At 42.5% G+C, this 21719-nt stretch overlaps 2 protein-coding genes across 3 annotated transcripts in view; both read left to right on the plus strand.

Annotated features, from left to right (window-relative positions):
- Position 1: 1 nt before the first annotated feature.
- Positions 2–4245, plus strand: BCAS2 (BCAS2 pre-mRNA processing factor). 2 transcript variants are annotated; one of them, XM_049832993.1, is made up of 7 exons: positions 5–155; positions 232–324; positions 481–551; positions 680–841; positions 1918–1968; positions 3193–3273; positions 3802–4245. In XM_049832993.1, the coding sequence occupies exons 1-7, from the start codon at positions 63–65 to the stop codon at positions 3929–3931; spliced, it is 681 nt and encodes a 226-aa protein (XP_049688950.1). In that variant the 5' UTR covers positions 5–62; the 3' UTR covers positions 3932–4245. The 2 variants fall into 2 exon arrangements, with proteins under 2 accessions (XP_049688951.1, XP_049688950.1); XM_049832994.1 differs by lacking the exon at positions 1918–1968 and having other exon boundaries at positions 2–155.
- Positions 4246–5420: 1175 nt separating this feature from the next.
- TRIM33 (tripartite motif containing 33) overlaps positions 5421–21719 on the plus strand; it is a 40424-nt gene continuing 24125 nt past the window's right edge. The window contains exons 1-4 of the mRNA XM_049832111.1: positions 5421–5856; positions 16524–16642; positions 16748–16895; positions 19187–19319. Of these exons, the coding sequence (XP_049688068.1) occupies positions 5421–5856; positions 16524–16642; positions 16748–16895; positions 19187–19319 (836 nt within the window). The remainder of the gene's footprint in view (positions 5857–16523; positions 16643–16747; positions 16896–19186; positions 19320–21719) is intronic.

The raw sequence follows: 21719 nt of genomic DNA on the forward strand, positions 1-21719 counted from the left end.
CGCGCAGGCGCTCTGCAGCAGCGCCGCTTGGCGGGCGGCGCAGGCGCAGCGCCGGGCGCACGATGGCGGGGCCGGGGCTGGTGGCGGGCGACGTGGTCGTGGACGCGCTGCCCTACTTCGACCAGGGCTACGAGGCGCCGGGCGTCCGGGAGGCGGTGAGTGCGGGCAGGGGCGGCGGGGGCGGGCCGGGGCGGCGGGCGGCGGCCCTGCCTGACGCCCCGTGTGCGCTAGGCCGCGGCGCTGGTGGAGGAGGAGACGCGGCGGTACCGGCCGACGAAGAACTACCTCAGCTACCTGCCGGCGCACGACTACAGCGCCTTCGAGGTGAGGCGGCTCGGCCGGCCCCACGCCCTTCGCCCCGAACCTCCCCTGCACCCCGGCCGGCTCCCCCACCCCCCGAACCCCCCGGTCCTCCCTCGTCACCGCGGCCGGCCCCCCCCCCCCCCCCCTCCCGCCGCCTCACCGCTGCCTTCCCCGCAGACCGAGATCATGCGGAACGAGTTCGAGCGCCTGGCGGCCCGGCAGCCCCTCGAGCTGCTCAGCATGAAGAGGTGAGCTGGGGCGGCCCGAGCAGCCGCCCGCCCCCGGCGCTGGCCGCCGCGGCCCCCGGGAGCGCCGGCGGGGCAGCGGTGCCCGCCGCGCCTTCTCCTGAGGCGGGCGGGCGGGCGGCGTGTTCTAGGTACGAGCTGCCAGCCCCGTCCTCCGGCCAGAAGAACGATATCACTGCGTGGCAGGAGTGTGTCAACAACTCCATGGCGCAGCTGGAGCACCAGGCAGTCCGCATCGAGAACCTGGAGTTAATGTCGCAACACGGTTGTAACGCTTGGAAGGTGTACAACGAGTAAGGCTTTCATCTGCTTTGCTTAACCTAGCTGAAGCTCTGGCTTCAATTCCTGTGTCTTTCTCACGTTTTCCCGTGTAAGTCTGGTGGGGATCTTTAGAACGTATCCTGGAATGACTGAGCTCCTTTGAGAGAGCTGTATGTGGAAGAAAAGGAGGCTGCTCTGAAAGAGAAGGAGCCGTCTCTCTGGCCAAGAATCAGACTGTGTTTCAGTACGTTCCAGTCTTGAATTTCGTGGGTTATTGTTTGGGTAGCAGTTGGTGATAATGGGCTTTAAGGGAGGATAACTAAAGGGACTAATGACAGCCTGCAAAAGGGTAACTCGGTAGTGGAAATAAAGATGACACCACTGATCCCACTCAGCTTGGAGTCATTATTAATAAAGCTGTCGTAAAAGCCAAAAAAAGTTGTAGGCAGTGTGGCTGCAGGAAGCACCAGGGCTATTTCAGGCAGAGAATGTTAACATCCACTTTAGAGAAGGGTTAGCTTACCCTTAGATAAGTGTGTGGAGAAAGGGAAGGTGCAGCTTAACCTTTGAGAGAAGGCAAAGGGTTGCTTAGCTTAGGAGAAGGGTGGCAGGTAGAGGATCTACTAGCTTGTGCGTATGTTAGGAAGTGAAAAGAACTCTGTGTTCTGACAACGTTATGTGAGGGAAGCAATAATACAAATTCGTTATGGGTAGTTTTAGAATTAAAATTAGAAGATGAGTGATAAGGTAGGGAGATGTTACAATAGCATTCTAGTCAGAATAGGACAAGCATACAGTAACAAGCTTGAAGATAAAACTTGATCAGCTAATGGATATGTTTTTTTGATGGTATCTGATGGCAAGGGCTGACCATAGCGATTATTGAAGGTTTATGTCATAAAACTGCATATGTTACAGTTGGAGCATTTTGGCGTTGTGTCATTCCCATCAGGAGTGACGAGCACAGGCTGCACTGAGAACAAGTTGTCTGGTGTTCGCATTGAAGCAGCTTGTTGCTTCCTTAACTGAAGAGTTAAATTGCAGGTTAAATGGGTCCGATCTAGCAATTGTACATTTTCCTAATGCTTTGCTTGCATTCTGCTATTAGACATCTGGTTCATATGATAGAACAAGCCCAGAAAGAGCTTCAGAAGTTGAGGTGAGTTATTCTTTTTCTTATTTTCATACTGAAGTTGGAGGTTGAAAGTGAACCCCTCTTCCCACCCCCCACCCCAAGCTATACAAAGGCTTGTGTATATGCTGCTGCTGTGATCATAGGAAAAAAAGACCCAGTAATAACAATAGATAAGGAATCTGACCCTGCCTTCCCCAAGTGGTTACATTCATAATGCCTATGTCACTCAAACTTTTGTGTTGAGTTTTGTTTTGTCCGAACCTCTGCTTTGAACAGAATGGATTGTGGTGGAATCCTCTTGAAATGCAGTCATGTTTTCTTTTTGCTGCTGATAAGACACTTATTTAGTGTGCAGTTGTCTCTGCAAAGACATGTTCCCCGATGTTAGGCTCGGCCTGTCATTTTAAAGTGGATGCTTTAATGAGTTTACAGAGATGGATTATTTGAGGATGGAGGTTGTAGTATATTGAATTGATGGGCCTTCATAATTCACTCTATTTAGACAGCATGCTATGGACTGGGCAAGTAACGCTTTTCAGCTTTCAGATTTAGGTCAACTACTGTCATTTTTAGCCTGAAGATGGGAGTGTATACTGGGACATGGGTAGAAGGCAAGTTGCATAGTGATTTGTATCTTTTATCAGTACTTGCGTGTTGATTAGCTGGAATTGCTGTCTTGAACAGAATTGGTGTGGGAAAGGGTAGAAGCAGAACTCAAGTTGGGAAGGCTAAAGGAACACCACGATGTATGGCAAGGAGGCTAACAGAGTACAAGTGTTAGCAGTGTGAACTAAGACCAAAGTATTTCAAACATTCTGCACTTCTTGGGTGCTTCATTGTATTACTGAATTTTGTGCACGATTAGCCATTCATCTTTCCTTTTCTGACTTTTTTTTTCAGAGAGAACAAAACATTTTTTCTGTTCTGGACTTGTCCAGGAGCAGTAGGCTTGAATGTTTGAAGTTTTGCTGGTAGCAGAGTGGAAGATGTTTTGTTGTTGTTTTTGTTGTATTGGGGTTTCTTTGTGTTGTTTTTTTTTTTTTTTTAATTATTTTTTATTTATCTCAGGGTTCTGTGTGCAGCCCTGTACTGGGATTTGTCCATCTATATGTTGTAGTTATGGTCCTGGCTACGCAAGTGTTTTCTGGTAGTACTTTTAGGGATTAGGTATATTTTGAAATTAGCAGCAGATACTACAAATTGTAAGGAAAGTAGACAAAAAAAATACATGGATCTTTTTCTCCCCAGGAAAAACATTCAAGATCTGAACTGGCAGCGAAAGAACATGCAGCTCACAGCTGGGGCTAAGCTACGAGAAATGGAATCTACGTGAGTATCTAGAATTTTTCTGTTAAATCTTCCACAAGTATATCTCTTGCTTGAAATTCTTCCATGCAGAGCATCAGTGATCTTTCAGTAGTATTGTAGGATGTAATCACATGAATACTGGTGCTTTGCACAAAGTGTTTTAAAGGATTTGTAATTCAGGTCTACATAATAGTTACTGTGGTGAAGTGAATCAATGAGCAACAGATATGAAAAGGAGGGCACATGAGCTCCTTGAAATTGCCCAAGTTGTTTCTTAAACTCTTCTTTATCTAAGTATTGGAAGTTAGTGAATTTGAGTCTAGTAAACTAAATTTTGTATGTAAGGTTTAACAGGGTTAAAAATTACTTCTTATCACTTTGATTGTTCAAATTACCATTGATATCAATTGAGACTTATCATGTACTGAGAAAAATACTGCTTTATTCTGTGTCTTTGTGCTTTCTTTGGAGCAATAATTGTCTTTTATTTCAAAGTCAGAGGACTGTTAAATAACACTTGAAGGCTTTTTTATTTCTTTTCTCTTCCAGATGGGTGTCTCTTGTCAGTAAAAATTATGAGATTGAACGAACTATTGTGCAGCTAGAAAATGAAATTTCACAAATCAAACAGCAGCACGGGGAAGCAAACAAGGAGAATATCCAGCAAGACTTCCAGTGACTTAATCTCTCCTGTGTTACTGCAGCATGTGTTAAAAAACAAAACAAAAAACTTTGGAGATGCTATGTGTTCGTAGACACCTCTAGTTGCAGTTGTGTGAGGTGATACAAAGGTATTTTCATTGTTTCTTGTTTTACATTTTGTGAAGGTGGCAGGGTGCACTCAAAAGGTCCTGTTCAGATGTACTATGGGCACTGTTAAGCGTACTGTGAATTGTTTCCCTCCTGACATATCTAAAGCAGGAGCTCTTAAAAACACCTATTTCATGTTTCTGCGTTTTACCCTATGCCTGTAATAAATGTCGTTTTGCTAAATGTATGGCTTCTGCTTCATGTTCACAACATGGCCCGCGTGCTGTCAACAAGGTGGGCTTTGCCGAGTGAACCCACCACGTAGCACTGCATGGTTGGGGTGCGTAATCTTGAGTTCGGCGTGGGAGGCTGTGTCTGGGGAAGAGGCTGCTGCTTGGCGTTACGGCATTCCTAAATGGCCCGTGCCAACCCGGGAGGGAGGCTAGTACGCAACGTTGCAGTAGCGCTGCAAAGGTAAATGCTCGTTCCTGTGCACGAGGTGTCCCAGCCGAGCGGCCTGTGCACGAGGGGATTTTCGTTAGGGGTCTTATCCCCCGTGCTACGAGGGTGCGGTGTCAGTCGTCCGGTTACCTCCTCATGCGTGCTTCTAATGATCTGTCGTAAGCGCGGTGCAGCACAGTGACTGTATTTTTGTAGGTCTCGCAACCTCGTGGTACGTCACCCTCCCCGCGGCTCGCCTGCTCCTCCCGACCTCCGGCGCCGGCTGCCGCAACCTCGGCCAGGACGCGCGTGTCTCTGGGGCACGGCCCCCTCGGTTCCCGCGGTGAGGACGGAGAGTTCCTCGCCGTAGGCGATGGCTGGTTCCTCGGCAGGGGTACGTAACGGGCCTCGGCTCTCCCCGTCACGACGCAGCCCTCGCAAACGCCGAAGCTCCTCCCGCCTGGCGCGTCTCTGCCGTTGGCGCCGCGGCCGGGCCGTGACGGCCTCCCGCGCGGCAGGGCGCCGGCTGCTGGAGGCGCGGGGCGGCCGCAGGCGCGGGCAGGGCCGCGGCCGCAGCGGGCGCTGGGCGCGGGGCCGGGGCCGGGACCGGGGCGGGGGGGAGCTGCCCGGCGGGGCGGGAGCTGCCCGGCGGGGCGGGGTTCGCAGCGAGCCCCGCCCCCAGGGCCGCCAGCTCCCTCTGGGGCGATTGGTTGGGAAGCCGCCGACGCCGACCACTGGGGATTCGCCCCGCGTTGCGGTGACAGGCCCGCGCCCCGCCCTGCCCGGCGGAGCGTCACGACTCCGTCTTCGCCGACGCCCCCCTTGGCGACGGAGTACGCGCTCCCGCGCACGGTCTCTCGCGCCGCACCGAGCGCGCCTGCGCCAGCCTCGGGCCCGCCCGCCTGTCGGGGCGCGCGCACGGCGCGCGGTGACGCCGTGCGTGCGCGGAGCGGGGAGTCGGGTTCAAAGGAGGAAACATGGCGGAAAACAAAGGAGGCGGCGGCGGCGGGGAGGGGGCTGCCGAGGCCGGGCCGGGCGGCGGCGGCGGCCTGGAGCCTGCGGCCGCGTCCCCCTCCGCCGCCGCGCCGCCCGAGGAGCGGGAGAGCCCTGGCGCGGCGGCGGCGGCGGCGGCGGAGCGCGCTCTCGGGGAGGCCGAGGCGGAGGCGGCGGCGGGGCCCGGCGTCGTTCCGGGGCCGGGCCCCAGCCCCGTGCCCCCGCTCACACCGGCGGCGCCGGGGCCCTTCTCGCTGCTGGACACCTGCGCCGTTTGCGCGCAGAGCCTGCAGAGCCGGCGGGAGGCTGAACCCAAGCTGCTGCCCTGCCTGCACTCCTTCTGTCGGCGCTGCCTGCCCGAGCCCGAGCGGCAGCTCAGCGTGCCCGTGCCCGGCGGGGCCAACGGCGACATCCAGCAAGGTGAGGGCGGGGGGCGGCTGGGCGCTCGCTCGCCCGCCCGCGGCTTCTCCGCGTTGCTCGCTGGCTTCTCGCTTGTGGCGGCGGGCGGCCGGCCGGCTTCGCGTTCCCGGGGCTTGAGCCCGGGGCTTTTCTCGGCCTTGTTCGGTAGCTGTACCCGGAGAGGTTGCGTACGTGACCGCCGGTGTTTCTTCGTCCTCCGCGGTCCGTCTTAGGACGCCCGCCAGCAGCTGACTCTGTATTTTCAACCGACTCAGGCTGAAACTTGGAAGTTCTTGGAATTACTTGGTGTGAGTTGCGTTGTGCGTTTTGTTTTGCTTTGGCTTTCGGGGTGTTGCAGTAGAGGTGTGTCTGCGAGGAGGTGTTCAACTGCCGAGTTGTACAGCACTCCAAAAAAAATTTGTTTGCGCCGAATCTAATTAGCTGTTACAGTATTACACGCTCACTTGCAAGTGGTGTGTGTAGCACACCTGCTTTCAGGTATGTGTTTCCTGAGGACTGAGTTGAAACACTGCGGTGCTGTTTGTCACTTGACTCACTGTGCCTGTGTACTCTAGGTGTATGTAACTTTCGTGCCATGGAACAAGCACAGACTGCTCCTTCCAGGTGTTTTTATTGAAATCACAGCTTGAATTTAATTTTTTTATTTTATGTGTTCAGGGATGGAATTGAAAAGCTTCTGGAGCTTTTAATGGAGTGACTCACACGCTGTGGTTTACAGACCAAGCTAGGGCCCTGGTAAGTGGTTTTACAGGTCTTCACTGGGCCTTGTGATCGAAGAGACCTTGTTTGGTGACATCTTTCTGGTTTTAGCAAGGACTCAAGCCTTTCCTGGGTTGCATAGTGAAGGAATTAACCTGGCTTGGTAGTGGTTCTTTCATCCAAACTGTTCAGAAGTGGTTCATCTAGGATGTGGTCTTAGAAAGTCTGTCAGTTTTGAAAAGATAGTGCATTAAATATAGTTCATAAGTGTATTAAATAAAGCACTAGGTTGGTCTTCTGATCCTTCTTGTTAAATTCAAGATTCTATGTTTTGCGTTATATATGCTGGTGATAGGCACAGAACTTGGAAAGCTAGGTTTGCTTTATTAGCAATTAGCAGGAATTATCTGAATCCTGCTGTGCCTGTTAGGATACAAGTGTGGGAACAACATGAAGTGTAGCTTCTGAAGTATATGTAAACTGGAATGTCAGTCCTTGTTATACACACTCTAAGAATCCTTGGTTGTGTGCTTTGGAGAAGTAAGAATTCATCTTTGGATTGCTGCATTGAAAACTTTTAGATGATGTGAGCAACATGTGCCTATAGGGTCTAGGAGAGAATACTGGTAGAGATGTGGATGATCCATCTGTAGTACATAAATCTGTGTGAACAAATGTATTAGCTCAGCAGGTCAGTTAAGAATGAGACATTGACCAACCAGAAGATGCAGTTTTGTGGACAGCTCTCTCTGCACATTGTAAATGGAATCAGTTGAATGGCACATGAAATGCTTACCAGTAAATCAGGTATAAAATGGACATTCTCAACATATGGAGAAGTACCACATTGCTTAGTTATGTAGGTTCCTTTCCTGTTGGCATGGGTTTTGATAGTCATGAGTGTTACTTCCACTTCTGCTTCTCTAGTCTCCTTAACCATGAGCAGGTGTTTTTTCATGAGGGAAGAATTACTGGGAAGTGGTACCCATAGCTACACCTGAAGCAGGTTACACTTAACTGCAGGCTCTCACTGCTGGATTATGTACTGTACTATTTTATATGTATTTAAATTTGCCTGCTATTTTTCAGTGTCTCTACACCTAGATGAGAAAACTACAGGTGCTATAGAAAAGAACTGGATTTTTCTTTTGACAGTTTTTCTGGTTGCTTTCTTAATTAGTTTCAGATTTTGCTCTGTAAGATCTGTCAGTACTTGAAATAGTAAATATGTGTATTTATTGGGTAATAACTGTAGAAGCTGCTTACTAGGAGTTGAGTGTGAGGTGAGTATCTACAGAGCAGTTCTCTGAGTGACAGTACCCTTCCCTGATGAAAGCATGCTGCTGCTTTCATAGAGAAAACAGTAAGGATGCTTGAAGGCAGTAGTTTGTGGTCTATATCAGCATCTCTTCTTCTACCCTGTTGCCACTCCGTTGAGAGACACTGCTAATGAAGACAGAAAAATGGTCTCAATTCCTAAAAGTTTGAGAAACACTGACTCAAGTTTGAAACAATTACGTAAAGTTGTGGTTTGCTGTATTATAAGGAGGTAACTGGTAGGTTCATACCTATTGCACTGGCGAAAGAATTTGGGGGGAGGGGGCTGTTGTTTACATTTATGTTGGGGAAAAAAAATCAGAAGTTTTGGGGCTTATACGTTTAAAACGTATTTTCATGACATTTAACATAAAAAGTAGCATCTTGTATTCAGTTTAATGACTTAATAGGTCATTGGAATGTGCATTTTATTTGGTGGATAGATGATTTCTTTACTCCTGGTGTTTCAGCTGTCCAACTGGATTCTTTCTTTCAGATTGAATAGGTTAGAAGAAAATGCCTTCTTGTATTTGTATCACAGTATTCTGAAAAATGTTTATTTCTAAGTTAGAGATTTCAGATAGTTACAGATACTGCAAAACAACTTTTTACGTACCCACTGCTGTTCCTGGGACGATAGGTTGTTTTGAGGTTTCACTACCTCACCGAGATATTTACAATCTCTCTTAAGAAGATTACCTCAATAGAGAGAATGTGTGTCTCTCCCAGCTCCTTGTGAATGTCACAGTATTCATTAGGCTGAAAAACTAAAAAAGAGCTGCAAGATGCTTTCAGAGGGCCTCAGGGAAACATACACAATTGGTTAATGTGCATGTATGTATAATTTGAGGAATAATATATTTACTACTGACTCCTATACTGTATAGTATTGTAAATTATTTTGATACGCTGAATTCAACTCCCATACCCAGTGTTTGTGTATTTAGAAACTGTGTATTAGACCTTAAATTACGTAGTAACTTTTTAATTTGCTTTGGAAGGGGGACATAAAAATGGTATGATGTCTATGAGAATGTGACATAGCACTTAAACCGAGTTCGGTAGTAGTTACTGTATTTAGTCTAGAAAGCTGAAAATTCCTGCATCAAATAGTTTGCTTAGGCTATGTAAATGCAGGCCATATTAGTTTCAGTGAATGTTAGTACACATCACCTGAACTCTCTTGATTCTTTAGCTTTCTCCTGTGTTGATGAATGAGGGTCATGAATATATGCTGGAGCCCAGCAAAGGCTGAGTCCTGAAAAATGTTCAGTTCATATTCTGGACTTACTAAACATCTTGGTCTGAAACTTAAATTTCAGTCTAAGTTAATAGTGTATTTTAAAATAATGTTTTTGAGAACATTCTAGGTATGTGTTATTTTTATAAGAATTGATGTCTGTGACTGCTATAAATCAGTTTTTCATATAAAATATGATGTGTTGTCAGTTCAGTGCATGACAGCTGTGATATAAGCAGGGATTGTTTGTCAAAAAAAAAAAAGAAAAAAAAGGCTGAGTTAGGAGTGGACCTTGAAAGCAGTTAGTTTATTTTTTAATGTATTCTGATATTTAGTCTGACTGTGTCATCCACTTGCCCCGTGAGGGTTTGTTTCAAGGTCTAATAACTGAAACTAGAACAAGGTGTTTGATGTATGGCTATGTAGAATCGTGTTTTGACCCTTACATTTGAGAGAAGTAAGTATTATGCATGTGCAGTAAGTACAATTGGTGTTCTCAACCAATAAATGAAACCTGGCAGAGATTCATTCCTTAGAGGACTGCATACATGCCAAGTTTGAACTTAAAACGGAAGCTTGAGTTACTAGATTGCATGAGTGCTTGCAAATATTTCCTGAACTGTGAAGCTTTATCATCATTATAAAAATGTGAACATCTGAAAGGATTTTGAATTTTCTTTTATTCGTTTAGTACTTTTGTGTTGGCAATCAGCCTGAGACATTTCAACAGGAAACAAAGATGTGTGTTTAAAACCAGGTGTCTAAAATGATGCTGTTCACTCAACAGTAATTAGGGTTGTAGAGGTTGATGATTTGGTTATCAATGGATGGTGTGGTAGAGTTTTAGGCTAGTGCTAATTGAGGTCTCCTAAGTATCAACAGAAAATCTGAGCCATTTCTTTAAAATGAATATTCTTGAAGGAGCACAGTATTGCATAGGTTGGTAGGGACTTGCAGATGTCTAGCTCGACCTCTTGCTCAAAGCAGGTCTGGTTAGAGGAGGTTCTTCAGGGCCTTGTCTGCTGGGATGGCAACTTCACAACTTCTCTGAGCCTCTGTTGCAGTGTTTGCCTATCCTTGTAAATATGTGAAATACATTGTGTTGAAGCAAGTTTTGCCCTGTTCCTGCCTGTATGTGTTAATACCTGTCCTTTCTCTGCGCACCCCTGGGAAGAGCCTGGCTCTGCCCTGCTGCCCCGTCGGGCAGTTGCAGGCAGTGGTGAGGTCCCGGGTCTGAGAGGGGCGGCCTCTCCTCATGTGTTGTGTGTTCCAGCCCTGCTCTGGGCTTGCCCCAGTTTGTCAGTCTGTCCTGTACTGGGGAGTCCCAGACGGGCCCGGTATCCAGGTGTGGTTTCCCAGAGTGCTGAAAAGGGAAAGGATTGCTGTCCTGGACCTGCTGGCTGTACCTGCTAATGCAGCCTGGGATGCATTGGTCTTTTTTGCTGAAGAGTGTGCTGTTGACTCCTGTTCAACTTCTTTTCCATAAGGTACTGTAAACATTGTATTTTAGAGTATCAAAGTGAGGTCAAAGTTACTTTTTTATACTCGTGTTTTAGGGTTTTAGTACTCTTGAATGTCATAAAGTGACTAAAGAATTTATAAAGATTTTTGTATTACAGACCAGAGCTTATGTTAAAGGAGTTGGATCTTATGAAAATACAAATTTTACTGTGTAAGTAGGGATATATAGGAATGCAAGTGTTTGGGTTCAATATCTGAATACACTTTGAGAGATACTTTGAATTTATAATTTTGAACTACTGGAAAGACTCCTTACGTTAGCCCAGTGGTGGAGGGGATCCAGTGGTGAATGGTGCTACTGACGTACAAAGTGCTTTTTGTAGCATCTTATCCCTTCATCGTGTACATCGTGTGCTTGCCATGCCCTCCCCCATTGAGATCAATGATCTCCGCACCATCAGCAATACCCTTTATTTTGTTGTCAAAAGCTGTCTTGGAGTTAGAACTTCAGTGACTTTATTTTCCATTATGGCTTTTTGTTCTCTCTGAGGTTTAAGAAGTGTTTGGTTAGGCCGTGACATGTTCATTTTAAGTTGGCTGAAGTAAACTTATACGTTAAGTCAACAAGTGAATGTAGTGAATGTATGGATGCTTTAGTATGGAAGCTTCTTACAAAAATTGGCTATTTTGCTTTAGCTAGTATAATGTTTGTAGCAAGTAGGTAAGTTTCCATGGCTAGTTCTAACTGTGTTCCCCTTTCTTCCTCCCCACTTCCCCTTTCTCTAACCCCAGGGCTACAGTGCTGGAGGCTCCCAGCCAGCTTCTCTCTAGTGTTTGTAAACAAAAACTAGAAGACCAGATCGAGAGGATGGTAGTATGTGGGTTTGGCTAGGAAACAGGTTGATTCTTACTGGCTCAGGAAGCCTTGCTCTTCTACAGATGGTCTCTGAAACATCTGATGAAATTCCAGAAGGGAATTTTTAGAAGTGTGCATAGGGAGCAATGAATAATATTCAGAAAATTCCAGGTTTTTTCTTCTTGTGCAAAAGTAGTAGGTATGAGTTGAACACATATTGTCTTACTGGGCAGGATGTGTCTTCCCTAGGAAAGATGTACTGGGGACAGATCAGTTGATTTCAGTTTATGTTAAAAGTACCAAGAGTCTGAATTCCTTAATATTAAGCTGGAGTGAGTATTGTAGCTGAAGACTTGACATAAGCTTTCTCTGGAGACGGTTTCTCTGGTTTGATCCTACAAGACTGGAAGTATAGAGAATCAAGCCTTTCTCCTTCCATCTCTGTAGCTCTCAAGCATTTTTAAAATTTGGAAGAGTTGTAGTGTTGTCAGGATTAAGATGTCAGACTTGAGAAATGAATTCTAAGGAAGTTTTGAATACATTTCCTGTTGAAACTAGTTCAAGATGAAGGCTTTCATAGTCATGTCAACCTGTTGGAAAAAATTGCCTGTTTTGAGATGTGCACAAATAGCCATCAGAGAAATGTTGTTACCCTTGGGAAACTTTAAACAAAACCATATACAAGGTAATTCTCATAGTTCAGAGTTACAATTAAGAAAAATACTTTTGTTGCAGGCTTAGGTGTTAGTTGGCAATGGTAGATTAAAAGCATCTCCTTTTCAAAAATCTTAAGTTCTTTGAAATGTTCCATCGTGATTTGCTGCTGGATTATGTTGCAGATGTTTTAGCAGTCTTTCTGTTTTTATGAAAACAGAATTACTTTTTCTCCTCTATTTACTTCAGTTTTGCACTTTCTGACATCCTTTGATGTCTGTGGTCTAGTTTAGTGTGCTTTAGCTAAATCATAAGCAGTTAAAAGGATTACATAGATGCTACTCTCATTAGTGTTCTTAATAAAGTCTTTGACAAATAAGAACGTCTAATGTGCAATGTAAGGAAGATGTGACTTCTAGCAGTTGTATAACCAGCAGTTCAACACGTGTTGCATAGTAAAATTTGTGCGACTTGCCTCTCTTTGCTCTGACAAAACTCTTCTCTTCACCTGAGGTATTCTGTGTTCTGCTTTGGTTGGAAGTGTAGGTCATAACCTTGACAGGAGTTGCCAAGAGAGCTGGAGCTGTACCAAAATGTTCTTGTTGTGTGGCTTTTCCTTGGTTTTGCAGTTGTGATCCACAGCCTGATTTGCAGAGATGTGGACTCCCATGCAGGGCAGGGTCAGCCCTTCTCAGGGTAGTGACCGTTTTGGGGATGTGGCCAGCATTCCTGATTCCATCTGCTGTGGGCTCTGCCTGGAGTCCCATCAGTCTGCTGGAGAAAGCTGGGGTGCAGGGTGGCTCAGGCAGCTCCCCAGGGCTAATTCCTGCCATAGTTCTTACAGATCCATCCCTGACTGCCTTCTTGCAGGGATATGCTTCTGTCCATCTTCCTTTGTGGTTTTCTTCAGCTCAGAGTAGTGTCTTGGACTAATTGCTCCTCCTGACTGTGTCAGGAGACTCCTTAGGAGCATGTCTCAAGGAATCTGGGAGTTTCTTTTCTCCCTCTGTTGCAGGCTTTGGAAACTCTGGTAGGGAGGAATGGCTCATGATGTGAGAAGATGGCAAGTGAAACCTGTCTCCCTTTGAGTGGGGTTGACAATGCGAGGCAGGCTTTTCCTGCCTGCTGGATTGGTGACTCTCAAACCAAATTTCCGGGTAAGAAATTATTCCTGCTTCTCACTTAAATCAGCCAGAGGTAGGGTAAAAGGAGAGAAACAAAACTCAGTTTAGGCTACATGTTGTATGTAGCAGTGGATGGCAGACAGTAAACATGTAGGACTGAAAAGATTTTTGCTGTTCTGTATAAAGTCTGGAGAATTGTGTGACAAAAAGTAAATCTGATCTTAACTGCTCAATTAATTGAGAGTAGGATGTAGTTCATTTCACCACAGTTACTGGAAATGGCAGGGAGGGGAAAATTTGATATGTATAGCTGTGTATGTCAAGTACTGTGGAAAAGAGGTAATAAGTGTTTATGCTCATGGTTGTTATGGGTCTTATATACCATTGTGAGGTTTGTGATATAAACAAGTAGAAAAACCAGTGATATCAGTCGTCTTAAATGCAGAGTAAGAACTTAGAAGCCCACTTCTGTTATCTGCATCTCTTGTAAAATAGTTCATCATTTTCTGTGGCCTTTTAGGTCCAAGGCTGATTGTTCTTGGATTTCTTCACGAAGGTACAGATATTCACAGGAGTATCTGTGGATTGCTGGTGATATTTGTGGGATGCTTTGGGGGGGGGGGGGGGGAGTATAACTGTGTTCCTGTCGCTAATGCTGATGACTATATTGTGATGATCGTGTACTGTAAGTCAGGAATGAACTGCTGTTTAAAATGTTTTAGACCCTCAGTGCAGAGTTTCATGTGATGCGGTCAATACTTACTATTTCCTCTAAAATTTTTTGCCAGGGAAGAAGCATTTCTGTCTTATGGTTAGGTGAAACTGAGCTATATGGGATTTGAAAAGTTCCTGATTTTCAGCTCTTCACTTTATTGCTGATGTTAACCTGTGGATATCGATTTATGGCTTCAAAATAGTGGGAAGCCATCACTGAGAACATAGGAAGTCTTTGTGGTAGTAATTAGGATTGGGGGGACATCATAAACCAATCTGACCATCATAATTTCTATGAATATGTCTAATTCTAATTCAGATGTGATTTAGAAAAAAATTGATCTGTTAACAATATTTTTTTGTTGTGTGCTGTCTGATACATTCCTTGGAAGTAGTTACATGCCTGTTTTGAAAGCAGAGTTACAGTGGAAATGTGTGTACTAGGGCTAATGTGTTTGATTTGGGTTTGTTTTTTTAAACAGTATTAAGCTTCTAATTTAAAATTATGCAGAAAAACAATGTAATAAGTTCTGCTGGAGTATAAGTGGGATATTTTTACTTCATTTTAATTTTCTTACCTAAGAATTTTTTTGGACTGAAACTGGCAGTGAAACCTTGTTTTTTCTAGTAGGTTATATAAACATTTGAGCCTTAGTTTGTCCTAAAATACATTCTCATTAAATTTTTACCATAAACTTTGTTAGCTTGCAAATTATCTCAAGTTTTGACAGGTAAGGATTTCTTTCTGTTTTTCTTCTATGTAAATGCTATTTCAGTGTGATTTTTCTCTACTTTTCCCTCTCCCCTCTCAAAATGAGCCACATCTGTATCTTTTCAGTACTGCAGTTTGGTTTCTAGTACAAATGATGCTGCATTAATTTGTTTTATATTAGGTTAAACGACCAGGATATGAGTGAGTATGGGATGTGTAGTGGCTCGTATAATACTGGAAAGCTACTGTTGGAAATAATGGGTATTGAGATGTGAAAAGGAAGTTTAATATACTGAATGAGAATTGCAAGGTCTTGTCTTAGGATTGTGATCTATTGAGATATGTGCAGAACACAGGTGGCACCTTGTGTGCAAACTGTATTTGAACATGGAGGTGCAAAAAGTCAGTGTTTGACTGAGAGAGCAGTATTTATGGATTACCTGTTTGTTCCCTATGTCTTCTTGGACAGAAGAAATGGGCAAGATAGAATTATCCGTGGTCAGAATGCAGCCCATGGACTGCCAGTTGTATCGTTCTATTTTATTCAAGCTTTCAGTGTTTTGTCTAGTTTAAAACCAAAACTAAACCTGCCTTACAGGAGGCAGTTTGCATCTGTGGAATTTGACTTTGCATTGTATAAAGTTTATAGATCTTGGGCTGCTTTTTTTCTTTCTTCTTTTTCTGCAGTGTTTTGTGTGATTAACCCAAGGCAGCACTAAAAGTCAGGTTTAGCTGTGGTCTGTTGTAGATAGAATAATTTTAATGGCAAATGTTTGACATTTTTGTTCTGTAAGTCTATACGCATCAGCTGATAGAGATGGCTTTTATATAGTATTCCCTAAAGAATTTTGTCTTTCAGTAGTAAGAAGATCTGAAGGCTCTCCATATGCGAGAGGCTTCATTGTGTATATGAAAGCTCTTGTACATGTAGGTACTGAAATACTGGTTATTTTTCACATCCTGCTCTTGAAGCGTGTTTGGTTTGATGAGACAGGGAATTCTTAGTTGGATTATTCTTGTTGCTCTGCAGTGAATCTTCTGTCTTCTGAAGACATTGTTAATTTTAGCACTTGAAAAAATTAATGCTATTTTACTATAATGTAATTAATCTCCTGAAATAAGTCTTACTGTTCTATCTGAATATCCACAAAGGAGTTGAGCATCACTTAATTACAGTTACTTTTCAAAGTTGTTTCAGGTGTCCCAGTGTATAGAAATACCTAGTCAATTTGAAAGCTTCTCCTTGAAAATTATGTTCACAATAAAATTGTATAGGAAGTTGATTTAAGACTAGATGACACCTGTGGGAAGACAGTGTTAAGCACTTACCTTAGTGGTAAATAAGTTTTTAAACCTTTAGTGTAGGTTGTTCATAGAACATCTTTAAATGTGAATTTGGTTCATGTAGTAACTTCTTTTCAGCCCTGCTGAGGACTTAAAACTCTAATTTAGCAATTACAGAGCATAAAAAAGCAGGATACTGGAAGGGAACTAGTCTAATTGATATCCAGTGTTGAAGCTATGTGTGTTTACATTTACATCGATATGAGCAAAGTTTTCTATGTGCTGAAGAAAGGCAGATGTAGTTGGCATGAGAGGATTTTTTGCTATCAAGTCGTGTGTGTTTTGGTATTGGCCTTCCCTGCAGGACACTATTTGAAAAAACACTGGAACCTTCAGGTAGTTTTTGTTGCTGCCTCTGCCTCACTGACCTCATGGAAATAGGTTATGTTAGAAAACATCCTCTGTTGTGTCTGGGAGAATATTGTGACACACTGCTACTTGGACATTTTCATGAACATCACTAGTGTCACACCTGACTATCTAGGCACACCTCTCTTGATGCTTGTCTTGAGACAGACTGGACAGTAGACTTTTTCTGTTTTGCAGTTGGCGTAATCAGATGTCCGATATGCCGCCAAGAATGCAGACAGATAGATCTGGTGGATAACTACTTTGTAAAAGACACGTCAGAAACGCCAAGCAGCTCTGATGAGAAGTCAGAACAGGTATGGCAGTTTCCTGCTTGCTGCAATTCACATGCTGGTTTTGTTTTCTGTACATGTTAATGCTTTCCAGGAAAATGATGGTAACTGACTGTTCCCCTTTTGCAGGTGTGTACAAGCTGTGAAGATAATGCTAGTGCTGTTGGATTTTGTGTAGAGTGTGGGGAATGGTTGTGCAAGACTTGCATAGAAGCTCATCAGCGTGTAAAATTTACTAAAGATCATATGATCAGAAAAAAAGAGGATGTATCTTCAGGTGAGTGTTTGGATATCATTTAGTCCTGCCTGTAGTAAAAACATTTTCTCTTTGGCACATGTCAAAAGAGAGAGGGAGGATTATTTAGGTAACAACAAGCTGGATGGCTTTCCCCAAAGATTTGAGAAAAGTTTAGTAAAAAGTTACCAGTGCAAAATTGGTAGGTCTAAAAATAGAGGGAAAACCTAAATTTTAAACTAAAATGGGTTATTTGCTAATACTTTGTGCAGTTTGATGTCCACTGTAAAAAACACCATAAGTATGGAAGAAACAGAATGAGACCACAGTCTTTGGAAAGGATTTAGATCCATTCTTAATAATCCTTTTATTCAGTAGAATAACTAACTAAATGGAGGGGTTGAAATCTGGAGAGAACTGACATATTTGTGATCTTATCCATTGGTCAAGGAAATTAAATTATACATTTTGCTGTACTTGGTTATAAGGACAATTATAGTTCTCCCAGTAGAGAAGTATATACAGATAAGCTTATAGTCATATTCAATATGATGTTACTGTTGTATTGATATTGCTGAGTAAATGTGGAATTTGAATTTATTTTAGGTTTAATATCTCAGTTAGCAAAATCGAATGTGCAAAGTGTGCGTACAGTTTTAGGCGTGCAGCTTTATTAGAAGTTAATTCTTAAACTATCATTTGACCATATGTCGTTTGTAACCTACTGAAGTAATGTGGAAAACAGTCTCAAAACAAGTAAAAGGTAACTGGATTTTAGCTTAGAAGATTTTATTTGTAAATGGGATAAAAATCCTGATTAGAAGACCTGTAGGTTCTACACAGTCTGGATGTATATGAAGGCTGATCATATTGAGGAAGAGATATCTTGACATTTTGCTCACTCTCTACGTTTAAAATAAATTAAGATCTTCATGGTTGTTTCATTGTGCCATTTCAAAGGAGTAACACTGCTTTGCTGTCTGCCAACTCTTGTCAAAATCATATTAATAGTTTAAAAGTTTGCTGTTGAGCTTAGTTCTTTTAGACAATGATCTTATTTCACCTGCTCTATCAAATAAACTTCATTTTTTGAGAGGTTTCCCTGTATTTCTTAATGAGTATTGTTTAATAAGAAATATTACCTATTTAAGTTTAAATGTATTAATCATAGTAGACAAGATACCCTTAAGGTGAAATCGAATTACAGGGCCCTACAAAGAATTACTAATGTTTTTCATTAGGTGTGCTATGTTGTGAATGTCAAGGTGATACTATAGCTTCGCTTCCCCTTCAGTAATCTTAGTGCAGAGGTGCCAAAAAATGATGGTTCCCATAAAGTAAACTTTCTATCAGAAATTTAGGTTAGTGTTTATGAAGATGGAAGCTCACGTGTAGTTGGTATGCTAGCACATGGCGGGAACATAGCCTTCCTTTGACCTGACATACAGCGATCCTTAGTAACTTTCTTGATTGTGGTGAATGACTATTCATTATTTTCTCAGATGAGCTTGTTCTGTGCTTTTGTGTTAGAATCTAAGATATGCACTGGAGACTTTAAATTTCTATTAATGAGTGTCAGCTGTAGATTCATGAGCTCTCTTTCTTTACAATAACTTGCATGATATAACAAGCTTCAGAAATGGTGGAGACTGAGGAAGACATTAATGTTTCAAACCTTACCTGCTGTATCTTCCAAAGGCTGCTTTCCTCTGTGCTAAGCTCAAAATATCTTTAGAAGACTGTGCAGCACTTTTTTGTAAACTCAGAACTATTTTTTTGACATTACCTGTTATTTGCTTAAGTGGAAAAGTTAAGCAGTTTAGCTGGGGTTTAAGTAGCTTTTAACATGGGCAATGTTTGCTTTGCATTTACCACTTCAGTTGCATATGACTGAATGAGGTTTATAAAGGTTCTGAAGTGATAATTTAGAAAACCTATGGGTGTTTGACACTATCTAAGTTTGTGAGGTTTGATCCATCCTTCAGTATGTCAGAGGTGAAATTACAGGCAATTTAATCTTTAAACATGTGTACACGATCCTAGTGTTTGTGTACAGTTTTTACATTCTCACAGGTGCCAGTGTCTTTTGAGTTTTTGTGATAGGAGAGGAATTCCTTCTCTTTGAATACAATAAAGCGAAAACAACTATAAAACACTGGCACTGTAAATTTTTCAATGAGAATGTATTCACAGTAACTTTAGGGTAACAACAGGTCTGTAGTTGTCTTTGTCCAAATTCTTAGTTATTACTTAGCTTGGAAGTTAGTTGCTTTGCTCTTCAGATTGTCTAAATTTTATTTTAAAATGCACAAATGGTTTATTTTTAAAAACAGAGGCCGTGGGAGCATCTGGTCAACGTCCTGTTTTCTGTCCTGTCCACAAACAAGAGCAGTTAAAACTTTTCTGTGAAACATGTGACAGGCTGACATGCAGAGACTGTCAGTTACTGGAACACAAAGAACACAGGTACAAATATTACCATGTCTTAATTCCTGTGGTGCAGTTTCTCAGAGGATGAAATGGCATTGATGTAAAACAGTTGTGTCGTTAAATACTGTTGTATTTACTCTTTGTCAGGCTGAAATGATCCCTTGCAAAGGAGAATCTGTGTGGAGTACTGAAAACTTTAAGTGATCCGTTGGTTGAGCTTTGTCAGTATTTTAAGAGCAGATTCAAAACAACATGGTCTGAAGTGATTTGGTGTGATTAAGGTGTTAACTTGCCTGGCATTTACCAGTGCTGTCACTCTATTCAGGACTTGAATAGAAATCGTTACAGCCCTGAACACCTGGTGCTGTAAAGAAGCAAAAGTGATATTGAGTCATGGATGAGGTAATTTTTTGAAAGGGCATATTTTATTATGCAACAGTCTTTCAATTTAGGGTAATTTTGTAAAAGGAGTTATAAATTTTGCCTCATAGATTAATGTATTCTTCTAGTACAGACAGAAAAATTGTTTTTAGTTGTTGAAAGTTGCCTCATTCCAAGTAAAAAGAACTGATGGGGTTTATCTCCAGAGCTTGCATTTCTCTTAGCTGTGAGAAAAAAGTTGGAACCTCTTAAAATACATTAAAACTTCCTGCTCTTTAGCAGTTCTGTCATATAGTTGTTTGAATGTTTGAAAAAGTATTTTGCAGTGCTATAATAGAGAATCTGGGGATAAATATGAATTTATCAGCCACTGCAGCACTGCATTTCCTAGTCAGGCTACAAATAACTTCTTTATAGAGGTGCTTGGCAGTATATTGCAATATTGAATTTAGTGTTGTGGGGTTTTGTTTGTGGGTTTTGTTGTTTTTTTTTTCCCTAGAGTAGTGATTACTTTCATAGACTGCAACAGCAGCCTAATGGAGAGCTTCTGCTTTTGAAATTAGTACTATTAAAATATTAACAACCTCGAATATTCTTGCTCTGTTCTTTCATAGGCTTGATCATAAATATCCTGGCATACTTGTTCAGAAAGCGTGGTCTCCTAGGATATGTTAGCTAACTTTTTCTAGTTGGTTTCTTTGCATCTATTTTGCGCATGATGCTAACTGATTAACAGATGTATCTTGTTCTACTTACCTGTTCTCTTCCAGTAAGAGAAGGGAATACTTTGCTATTAACATGCTTTGTTGCAGAATATTCTTTTAAAATTGTTCTGTCTGCAGATGTCAGTTACAGATGATTAGGGCGACTGCCTCACCTGCCATGAAGTACAACTGAGATTTTTATGAAGTTCCCTAAATCATTGAAGGAAAATCATGCCAGGTGGAAACAAGAATTGACTCTAATCTCCTGTTTACTTCTTACCTGAAATCCTAATAGTTTGCACCAGAGGAGGATGAATCCTACCATTTCAGTAGCAATATGGTCTACTGTTCGGTTCAGGATTTCAAGTGAAAGAATTGCTGGTGATTCTGTAGACAGCTGACATTCTTTTTAGCAGCCTAATGGTGTGCAATTCCTCTAGTTTAGGTAGTTTTCAGTCCACACGCTTTGGAAGCTAGAAGTACAATACAGTATTTAAAAAAAAAAAAAATAATAAAAATTTGGCTGTAGCAGGAGCTACAGCAAAATTTTAGCAGTACTAGGTTAAATGTAGGTTTTTTTCTCCTTAAAGTGGAAATCTGTTTTTCAACTTCATGAAAATAGTTTTAGCAAATCTGCAGATCTCCAAACATCACAAATTTTGTGGCCGTTGGGCTTTTGTAATGCTACTTTTTGCATTATAGGACCTAAAATTTTGTGATGCTGTCTGTCTGCAAGAACTTTAGACTGTACTTAGAAAAAGCAACGTTCTAACATTAAGGCTGAGGAATCTAAACTCTTGTAGCTGAAACTTGTCTGTTGCTGGTACAAACTGAATGAACAGGAGCAGAGTCATTTCTGTTGTGAATAGTGTTCTCTTTGCCGAAGTCTGTTATCGTAATTATGAGTAATTTGAATCAAGACACAGTGTTACCGTAAATTTGCTCATATATCCAGTCTTTTCCTGTTAGATTAGATTGTAATGTTCTCCTTTTGACAAAAGATGATGCTACTTTCTTTTTCAGTTGTGGTTGGGAGATAGTATAGGTTACTTCTAATGCAGCTTATAAAATGTTTCACTTCAATTGTAAGAGTTTTCTGCCAATTTGAATGTTGGGATTTAGTGTAGTGAAGAAGGGAAGACGTTCTGGGAACCTAAGTTTTCCCTGTTGTTAACAAATTATATTTCAGGAGCATGAAGTTTACTTACTGCCAAGACAAGAAGTGGTAAGTGACTAATAGGAATCCTCGGTTTTGAGGGGAATCTTTTGATAGTTGAGCAGTCAATCAGAAAAGATGAAAACTCTTGAAGCTACTTAATTCCCATTGCCATTTCCAACATAGGTGTTTTGC

This window comes from Accipiter gentilis, chromosome 29 (genome assembly GCF_929443795.1).
Source record: "Accipiter gentilis chromosome 29, bAccGen1.1, whole genome shotgun sequence".
NCBI lineage: Eukaryota > Metazoa > Chordata > Aves > Accipitriformes > Accipitridae > Astur > Astur gentilis.

What these genes read in the sequence shown, in the direction of transcription:
- BCAS2 (XM_049832993.1), top strand. Translation starts at nt 63, where the DNA reads ATGGCGGGGCCGGGGCTGGTGGCGGGCGACGTGGTCGTGGACGCGCTG. An exon ending in CGCCGGGCGTCCGGGAGGCG is followed by an intron (nt 156 to 231) that starts GTGAGTGCGGGC and finishes CGTGTGCGCTAG; the next exon opens with GCCGCGGCGCTGGTGGAGGA. An exon ending in AAAGAGCTTCAGAAGTTGAG is followed by an intron (nt 1,969 to 3,192) that starts GTGAGTTATTCT and finishes TTTTCTCCCCAG; the next exon opens with GAAAAACATTCAAGATCTGA.